Consider the following 10,351-nt stretch of genomic DNA (forward strand, 5'->3'; position numbering starts at 1 on the left):
TTCAAAAATACTGGAAAATGATTAACATAAAAAAAACAGGTTACCATATTTTTTGTGTGACGTAGAAAGTACTAAGTAGCGTAGTGAATGTATACAAGCTAGTTCTTTTTACGTCATCACAAACAGGGCTTCCCTTTTTTAATTAATTTTATTTATTTTTTTTTAAATTGTACAACTCAAAAAGTAGGTGAAATCATTTTTGTGTTTAGTGACACCAACTTTATTAATTTTTGAGTATACAAATATCGCTAATATACGACTTTAAGAAAAAATAATACTCCATAAATTTTTAACATACAATTTTATTTATTTCGGCTATAAAAAAAGTTAGGATGTTTGTTTATTCAAATTAATGGCATTAGACACGGTATCTATGCCATGTTTATCTCTCATATGATATCTAAAACTCTGTTCGAGACCATAGGCTTTATTACATACCCTACATTGGTATGGTTTTTGCTCGCAATGAAAAATCTTAAAATGACGACGCATGTTAGCCATCTGTGAAAAAAATAGACTTAGAAAGACTACATGTTTGGTAAATTAAATACAATTTATATTCCTAAAACACTAAAAAAAGATGTCCATTTTTTTTGTATATATCTTAATCCTCGATGTGGGAAAGTCGGATAAGCGACTTAAACATAGAGTAACATCAGTTACCCCGACCCAGTCCCGAGTTGCCTGTGGCAGTTTAAGACATTATATAGATAATAATTGCCCGATAATTATGCTGCTGATTAAGTGCTGGCTCAGCAGGAGTTCATACCGTTTATAGCGCCTTACTCAAGGGCGCTAAAGCATGAGAGCTGTGGGGATTAAACCCACGACCTCATGTGTGATGTAGCAAGTGTTCTTACCACTACACCACGCTGCCATTTTATTGATTAACAAAGAAAAAATCCTAAGATTAAAATAACAAAAAAAATTACCTGAGAAAATCCTCTATGGCAGTTTGGGCACTTGTGTTTGTTACAAGATCGTCTATGTCTTGAGTATGACTGCATCGTAGAAAAACTTCGGTGACAAATTTCGCATCTGTGATATCTTGTTGGTGGGTTTACTTATAAAAGAACTTTTTATTTAATTAAATTAATCAAGTACAAATCAACCCACAACTTTACAGAAAACAAACCGGCAGCGTGGTTTTAGAACACACTTATACCATACACAAGGTCCTGGGTTCGATCCCCAGTAATATCATGCTGTAGCGCCCTTGAGTAAGGCGTTATAAACGGTACGAACTCCTGCTGAGCTAGGACTTAATCAGCAGCATAATTACCGGGCAATTATAATCAATAATATTCCAAACTGCCACAGGCAACTCGAGACTGGGTCGGGGTAACTAATGTTACTCTATGTTTAGGTCGCGAATTCGACTTTCCACAAAAAACAATTAACAATGCACATTTACAAAATTCTAATAAAATTTGTTAAAATTATTTTAACTAAAAACTTAATATTAAACAATTAAACCAATATTAAACAAAAAATGTTTTATTTTAAATTATAACTATTAACAACATGCTGTCTTCTTACCTTTGCTGGAACATAAATTTTGCCCTTCAGTTTTTTTATTATATTCCTGAGATACAGTTGATAATATAATTGGTAAACTGTTGTTTTGACCAGATAATATAAATGGGTGTCCTTAAAAAAAATTTAATAACTTTTTATTTTTTATTTATACGTTTAGATTTTTGACCGGCAGCATGGTGTAGTAGTAAGAACACTTGCTACACCACCATGAAGTCGTGGGTTCAATCCCCACTGATCTCATGCTGTAGCGCTCTTGAGTAAGGCGCTATAAACGGTATAACCCCCTGTTGAGCCAGCACTTAATCAGCAGCATAATTACTGGGCAATTATAATCTATAATATCCCAAACTGCCACAAGCAACTCAAGACTTGGTCGGAGTAACTGATGTTACTCTATGTTGAGGTTGCGCATTCGACCTTCCCACATCGAGGATAAAGATATACAAAAAATAAGTTCCAAATTAATGTTCAGTTTTAAATTGATCATAATATTATTGTACTATTATCAAATTGAAAAATCTCTTTTTCTCTATCTATAAAAAAGTTTTAAAAACAAATAAAAAGTTAAAATAAATACCAGTAAATATGTCAGTATTCTTCACTAAACTTGATGTGGATATACACTGTGGTTCAGTCTAAACATTCATTTTTTTTTATTAAAAACTTTACATAGCTATTTAACAATACCTTTATTAAAAAAAACTAACCTTTACATGCCCAGAAAAGTTGCTTGAATCATTTTTGCTATTTTCCATAGTCTAAAAACCAAATATTTTATTTACATTTTATTTTATTACTGTTAACAAAATTGAATCATTTTGATCTTATAGCTTTATCTTCATATATTTAAATACAATTATAGTCTAAAATGGTGCAATTAATACCCATTAAAATTTTTCTTACAAAAAAGTATAAAAACTAGATTTATTTGATAAATAAAATATGGTTCGTAATCGTTTGATCATTTTTAATTAACATCTATTTAAGGAAATAAAGATATAAACTAGATTTAAACAAAAAAACCCATTAAGTAATCGCAAATGGAGCACAAACTACAGGATAGAGATTTTTTACGACACTCACAGGAATTTGCAGCGAAGAACAATACGAACCGAGTAACAAATAACTTTTAAATAAATGTTATTTGCAAAATATTATGGAGATTTAATAAAATTTATCATTTGTATCATGATATTTAATGGATAAAAATGTAAAAGGCAAATAATGATTTAATTTTTAATAAAAAACAAGCAATTGATTTCAGACCATAATAATAAAAAATATTTAAAAATGTCATATTGATATTACAAAAAAACAAAGATATATTACTTGCATATCGATGGATCTAATGCTCTTAATATTATGAATAGTTGGCAATACAACATTTTCTTTTGGGTCTGGGCATATTTCTTCTTTTTTATCTTCTTTATTAGTTTTACTTGAACCTGTCAAATTTTATTTTTTTAGATTTTTAAGAATTGTGTTGTTAAAAAAAACAAAAAATAGAAAGTTTATAAAAAATGTCACTTCTCTGCAGTGAAAAAAAAACAAAAGTTATTTTTACTAGATTTTCATTTAAATAAACCTCAACAATAGAAAAATGACAGCTACAACTATTACTCATCAATAAATATTTAAACTGAACATGCCTTGAAAAATAACCTATTTAAATTAACATAGAATTATAACAAACAAACTGTTAGCATGGTGTAGTGGTCAGAACACTCTCCTACCATAAACAAGGTCCTGGGTTAGATTCCCAGTGACCTTATGCTGTAGCGCCCTTAAGTAAGGTGCTATAAACGATATGAACTCCTGCTGAACCAACATTTAATCAGCAGCATAATTATCGGGCAATTATAATCTATATAATATCCTAAACTGCCATACAGGCAACTCGAGACTGGGTCGGAGTAACTGATGTTACTCTATGTTTAAGTCGTGTATTCGACTTTCCCACATCAAGGATAAAGATATATATAAAAAAATACTTACTTGGTAAATGTACAGGTTGAGAATTGAGGTAAGAATTTGGTGTATTTGGTGCATTATATTTTGTGTATTCATTTATTTGTGCATTCTCACTACTGCTTGCTGCATTCGAATACAATTCGTTGTTGGGGACCACAATGCTTGAATGACTTTTAAAAAATTATTTTTGTTATAAAAAAAAATTTTTTTGTAAAAATTACTACCAACTAAAGAAAGTGATAAATTTAGTCTAAAAGTTTACTTGAAAAAATAAACATTTACAAAAACCTACTTTATTGTGGAGGTTTTTACATCAGAATGTATATTAGGAAAAGTTGTCAGATTGGTCTTATGAGACTTGTTTTTTAATTCCAATTTGTCTTCTACTAGTTCCATGTTATGCATGGTACGCATGTGGTACTGTAGGGATTGTCTAATAGCATATCTATAGCAAAAGATATGGTTAAAAGAAGATATGGTTAAAAGAAGTTATTTGATAAGATAAAAATGGATCAAACCAAATTAAAAAAAAAAAAATACTTAAAATATACATTTCAATTAAAACCCTTTTTTATTTTTTTACAAATTGTAGAACAACAAACGTTATTGTGATGTTTGAAATAAAAAAAAACAGAAATAATGCAAAATTATATAAAATTTACAAATTAGCAATTTTAAACAAATTGCTATATTAATTTTGCACTTACTTTCTTCCACAATTTGAACACTTAAACCTGTGGTCAGTTCTATGCTTTATAAGAATATGTCTTTTTAAGTTATTCTTGTTGTTAAAAACCCTGCCACAATGTGGGCAGTTGTGGTTAATTGGATTGGAACCAGAAATACTAAAATTAAATAATAATTAGTGAAAGTAGGTATAAATATGTATTTAACATTATTAATTTTGTTGACGATAACTAATAAAATCTGTTGAATTTTTTTTTGAAATAATCAAGATAACAAATAAGTTTAGAAATAACTTATATCAAATTATGAATACCAAAGAATTTTTTTTTGTATATATCTTTATCCTCGATGTGGGAAAGTCGAATGCGCGACTTAAACATAGAGTAACATAAGTTACTCCGACCCAGTCTCAAGTTGCCTGTGGCAGTGGGATATTATAGATTATAATTGCCCGATAATTAAGCTGCTAATTAAGTGCTGGCTCAGCAAGAGTTCATACCGTTTATAGCGCTTTACTCAAGGGTGCTACAGCATGAGATTAGTGGGGATTGAACCCACGACCTCATGTGTGGTGTAGCAAGTGTTTTTACCACTACACCACGCTGCCGGTAATTAAGAAACTGCCCTTAAAAACTTAGCCAAAAAATTTTAACATTACTTTACCAGGATATTGATTTTGTAGTGTTTTGATGTTCAGAATAAAAATGATATAACGCATCCGAAATATTTGTAAAATATTTGAAACATTCTTTGCATGTATAAATTGAGGTCTTTAAAAATAAAAATATTTTGTAAACAGTATATAAAGTCACAATATAACAGCACTTTAATCTGACTTGAAAATCATGTAAATCCTTTACTACATAGTTAACAAAAAAAATAGGTTAAGTTTAAAATAACTTAAAATTTGAAACTTACATTTTCAGCATTTTGTGAATACAAAGAAGAATTTGAAGGCATTAATGTAAAAGAATTTGCCATCACACTGTTCTAAATATCAATAAGTTTTAATAATTTATTCTTTTGTTTTTAAAGGGTCTAAATATTAAAAATGTGACTACAATTATATATTTATATTTTTTGTATATAAATTTATCCTCGATGAGGAAGGTTGAATGCGCGACCTAAATATAAAGTAACATCACTTCCTTCGACCCAGTCTCAAGTTGCCTGTGGCAGTTTGGGATATTATAGAGACTATATTTGCCCGATAATTATGCTGGCTCAGCAGAAGTTTATACTGGTTATAGCACCTTACTCAAGGGTGCAACAGCATGAGATCAGTGGGGATTGAACCAACGACCTCATGTGTGGTGTAGCAAGTGTTCTTACCACTACACCACGCTGCCGGTTCACTACACCACGCTGCCCATATATATAATCTACATACAAATATATTTTGATATTGTGTGTTCCATCACAATTAAACTACAAGCAATATGATTAAAAATTTGAGAACACTTTTGAACAAAAAATTCTAAGAGTGATGTTCAACTTACCTGTAACTTTAACGAGTCTGTGATTTCTGAAGATGTGCATGGAAAACTAAGTGTAGGGTTATGTGTTGAGGATAAACTATAAAACAAAAAAATATTGAATTTTTTTATGTATATAAGTAATGAAATTAAAAAATAAAGTTGATGATAGCCTTATTTAAATGAAAAGTAAACAAGAACTAACAAAAAATTCTGTATCAGTTTCTTATTTAAGTAAAATTAAATAATACCAATTCAAAAATTATTATTTTTTACTTTTCAGAAGAACATTCATCCAACATAAAATCCTGATCATTGCCAAAAATAGTTCCAAGTGATAAATTGTTGTGAAAAGGACTGGAGGGATCAACAGACATTTTTGTACTTCCCGGGATTGCAGACGGCAATTTTAGGGCACTTGACATTATGCCCGGGGATCCAATCTCACCTGTTACAATACTTGACAACATTGGCGACGATTGGTTTACAATTTGTTGTTTGGGCTGACCGGTGAGACCAGACGAACCATATAATGGTGCAGATATGGAAGCTTATTAATAAATTAAGAAAATTAGAAAACAAATTTTCAAGTTATTTTTAGGAACATGAGTAACTACACGTAAATTTTTACACCCAAGGTTTTTTTTTCGTATATCTTTATCCTCGATGTGGGAAAGTCGAATGCCCGTCTTAAACATAGAAAAACATCAGTTATTCCGACCCAGTCTCGAGTTGCCTGTGGCAGTTTGGCATATTATAGATTATAATTGCCCATTAATTATTCTGCTGTTGAAGTGCTCGCTCAGCAGGAGGTTATACTGTTTATAGCACCTTACTCGAGGGCGCAACAGCATGAGATCAGTGGGGATTGAACCCATTGAACCCACGACCTCATGTGTAGTGTAGCAAGTGTTCTTACCACTACACCACACTGCCAGTACTACACCATTCTGCCTGTATACTTCTAATATATACAAAAAAATAGTTCTTACAAATATTCTTTAATTGCACAGAGTTCACTGTCGAACTAAGAAACATTAAACTGGATTTTGTTTTTTGATAACTTTGTTGTTTTTGAGTTCTGTTTTGCTGAGATATGTTACCTTGAAAAAGACAATTAGGTGTAAACATCACTAGTTTTTTTCAAAACTATTAATTTTTTTTTTTCCCGATAAACTTAAAAAGTTAGAAAAAGGCATTTATTTTAAAATTTTAAAAATAAAACTAATAAAAAATTTTAAATTTAAAACAACACTAACAAAAAGAGTAAAAATTAAAAAGCTAAAATTTTATTAAATTAATGAACTAAAACTATTTTTTTACCAAAACTCAAATCGGATGAGACAACTTTTTTTTTTTCGTCCTCGCTGAGCAATGAGTAATTAATAGAGTATGGAGCCTGCTCAGAAGATGTCACTCGTTCCTCGTCATCTTCGGACTTTAAATCAACATAAAGAACACTCTGAGTAGAATCACTCATAAGTGAGTTGCAGTGATTCGCACTCCGAACAGATTTTATACTCGGAAGAGTGATATCCTGATTAAGTAGTCTCTCACAAGCCTTAATTAAAAAAAACTTTGGTTTATTCTCAACAAAATTTTTTTCCAATGTAAAAATATTTAAATCTAAATAAAGCAAACATTTAATTACCTTAACAATAGTAGGAATTTGTAGTTTACGAGCTGTTCTAATAATTTCTCCGATATTCTCCGAAAAGAGATGAAGTCTTGAAGTGTAAAGAAAATGAAGGATTGGAATAAAAGTATTGGCAGTAATTGAGGACAGGTGTATTGTTGTAACATTGCAAACCTAAAACATAATGTTTGTTAATTTGGTGGCCTTTATGACATTACATACCCAACCCAAATATAGAAATGCAATTATTTTGCAAATTTTGGGTGAGCTTAATTAAGGTATGCAGCCCTGTCTGGCAAACCCTGAATTTGTGTTTAAAAATATTCTCTAACAAAGGATATTTCAACTGTTTAAATTTAGCAATACTAACTTTTTTGTAAATAAATTTATCCTTGATGTAAAAATTGCGCGATCTAAACATAAGGTAATATTTGTTACCCCAACCCAGTCTCAAGTTGCCTTTCGCAGTTTGGAATATTATAAATTATAATTGTCCGAATATTATAGATTATAATTGACCAGTAAAGTAAAAGAAAATTGCTACAAGTAAATGTTGCATGCCTTCTTTTTTCCAATCTTAAAAAAGTTTCTAAAATAAAAAAAAAAAAATTTTGTTTGAGAATCATTATCTACCAACTAATTAGGTATCATTCCAGCACATAAAAGAATTTTGGTAGTCAAACAAAAATATAAAAATAATGCCATTAGTACTTGCATTAAAAGGCAAGTTGGGAAGTTTTAATTTTTTTTAGAAGAGATTTCTAATTAGGTCAATTACATTTATATTAAGAATAAAAGGTAATATTATTATAAGCTGTAAATAAAGATTTCAAAAAAGTGTTGCTTAAAACAGTTGCTAGAAGATTAAAGCTAAGCAAAACATAAAATTTTAATTTAAAAGTGGGCTAAATTTTAAGAAAAAAACTAAAAATAATAAATGCAGTTCTAAATTAAGATATCTTTTTACTGAAATTAGCTAAGCTTTTAGTCTTAAATTTTCCGGTTGTCTGCCTTGTTAACCCAGCCTAAGTTGAATAACAGAATCCTTTAAATATTAAATAAATAATAACATTATTGTGATAAATGTTGTTTCAATATAATTCTAATTAGGCTATGCTTAGGTAGTAAATGACAGTTTAATCCTAACTTTAATCTGAGGATTTTCACAGATAAAATTTGATAGTTAATGCGTCGTCATTGATTAATGTTTTTTTACCAACAGTTTCTGCATACCAATTAAAAGTTAATTCTCTCTTTAATCGTTAGTTAAAATTTATCGCACTTTTTGAATTCGGCCCTAAATCCATTTCTCAAGCATGCCTTTTTTCGTATAAGCTTATCTTAAATAAAAAACTGCTAATACATACTTTGTCATATATACTAGGTTGAAATAGGTACCTTAGAGCCAGCATCATCAGATTGAGTCCCACGATCAAATAATGCTTGAAAGTATAAACTGTAAGCTGCTAAAACAGCTTTGTGGGCTGAAAACTTTTCATTTCCAACAACCAATTCAACATCGCATAGTTGCGACTTTTTCTGTTGATCATGTAACGCCTAAAATAAATTAAATTTTTTTTATTTTTTATTTTATTTTGCTTGTGACCCAAAAAACAAAAAAATAAATACAACGTTTCTAAAAAAACAAAATTATGGAATAAGTTATAGTCAATAAAGGTAATTATTGGACAGATAGAACTTGGAGGTTTTTAGTAATAATTTTCATTTTTTTAAAGGTTGCCCTTATTCAATATAATCTTGGGACTATTCTGATTTAATTTCTCGGAAAAAATTTTTTTTTTAAATGGGAAAAAATATTTTATAATATTGACAACAAAAACCATCCAACCATATAAAATGTTGTTACACTTGTATCTGCATCACAGTCTTAATGATAAGCATGCCACAATTACCTTCACACTATTATTGCGAATGAGGATGATTATCGTAAATACCCTTTTTAAATTTTTTTTTAAATGTGTCCTACACAAATTAACAGTTTTTATTATAAAAACTAATTTACATCATCTACGCTTAAGACTTATGCTACAAACACAAAAACAACTGTAACAAAACTATAATTTAATAATACCCAATTGTATATATGAAATACTTGCTATATCAATTACCTATACATAAAAAGATTAATCTATTTAAAAACATAGAAAATTTAAATATTAGTGATTTTATATATATAAAAAGTTAACTGATTAAGAAAATGTAAAAACTTGCAATTGTTAAAAAACAACAACATTAAAGCCCACTTTGTAGGCCTTTAAAAAAGTAATACGCTTCATAAATACTGTAATATAGTTATTTGTGGAGGTAATAAATGGTCAACTTGATTTAAAAAATGGGTATAAGTGTTATTTTTGAAAGTAATTGCGGGGGTAAAGATATAAAAAAATTTTTCAGCTAATTTATTAAAATGCAGCCATATTTGCTGCAGGCATAAATTATGACCAAATATTCTGCATACTAAACTTTTGGCCACAGTTTTGCTGTAGTGATCATCTTATTAGTGCAGCTTATTATTTGACATTTTACCCTTACACTACTATTAATAACAGTTTGTAAGATGCCATGTTTCTAAATTCGACACCAGACGGTTAACATTCAACAGACGGTACAAAAAAACAAAAACTTAAAAAAAAAATAATTACCTTTAACAAACTGGTGCCATGGTCTTCTATTACTAACGGTATCGATTTAAGATAAATGCTATTTTCCATTATAAAGTTTAAAAAAATATTCAGTAGGTTGTTCACTTGAACAGCTTGACACTTGACGAACATTTAATTTTTCCAAAAGCTCGTAGTCCAGACACGCTTCGGTAACTTCCGCTAGTTTTTTGCTGATTTCTCTCGTGTGGAATATGTGCGTTTTCTAGAACTATGTGCAAGCTGCAATTGCTTACCAAAATTTCTTACTATATATATATTTTTTTGTATTTATCTTTATCCTCGATGTGGGAAGGTTGAATGCGCGACTTAAACAAAGAGTAACATCAGTTATTCCGACGCAGTCTCTAGTTGCCTTTTGC

General features: G+C 29.7%; 1 protein-coding gene across 2 annotated transcripts; it reads right to left on the reverse strand.

Moving 5' to 3' along the window:
- Window positions 1-316: 316 nt before the first annotated feature.
- Window positions 317-10,089, reverse strand: LOC145745551 (uncharacterized). 2 transcript variants are annotated; one of them, XM_082563663.1, is made up of 18 exons: window positions 9,972-10,089; window positions 8,707-8,865; window positions 7,324-7,482; window positions 6,996-7,233; window positions 6,665-6,775; window positions 5,949-6,222; window positions 5,697-5,772; window positions 5,116-5,187; window positions 4,861-4,967; window positions 4,218-4,355; window positions 3,803-3,955; window positions 3,535-3,680; window positions 2,869-2,984; window positions 2,247-2,297; window positions 2,117-2,174; window positions 1,540-1,650; window positions 933-1,038; window positions 317-501 (listed from the first exon to the last, which is right to left on the reverse strand). In XM_082563663.1, the coding sequence occupies exons 1-18, from the start codon at window positions 10,038-10,040 to the stop codon at window positions 390-392; spliced, it is 2,256 nt and encodes a 751-aa protein (XP_082419789.1). In that variant the 5' UTR covers window positions 10,041-10,089; the 3' UTR covers window positions 317-389. The 2 variants fall into 2 exon arrangements, with proteins under 2 accessions (XP_082419789.1, XP_082419788.1); XM_082563662.1 differs by having other exon boundaries at window positions 933-1,063.
- Between the last annotated feature and the right edge of the window lie 262 nt (window positions 10,090-10,351).

This window comes from Corella eumyota, chromosome 3, assembly GCF_963082875.1.
Source record: "Corella eumyota chromosome 3, kaCorEumy4.1, whole genome shotgun sequence".
Taxonomy (NCBI): domain Eukaryota; kingdom Metazoa; phylum Chordata; class Ascidiacea; order Phlebobranchia; family Corellidae; genus Corella; species Corella eumyota.

Bases quoted from the DNA above. Each gene is read 5' to 3' on its own strand.
- LOC145745551 (XM_082563662.1), bottom strand. From the start codon at position 10,040: ATGGAAAATAGCATTTATCTTAAATCGATACCGTTAGTAATAGAAGAC. The intron at 5,188-5,696 runs GTAAGTTGAACA...ATTGATATTTAG, and splicing joins CAGACTCGTTAAAGTTACAG to AACAGTGTGATGGCAAATTC. The intron at 502-932 runs GTAATTTTTTTT...TTTTTTTCACAG, and splicing joins GCCATAGAGGATTTTCTCAG to ATGGCTAACATGCGTCGTCA.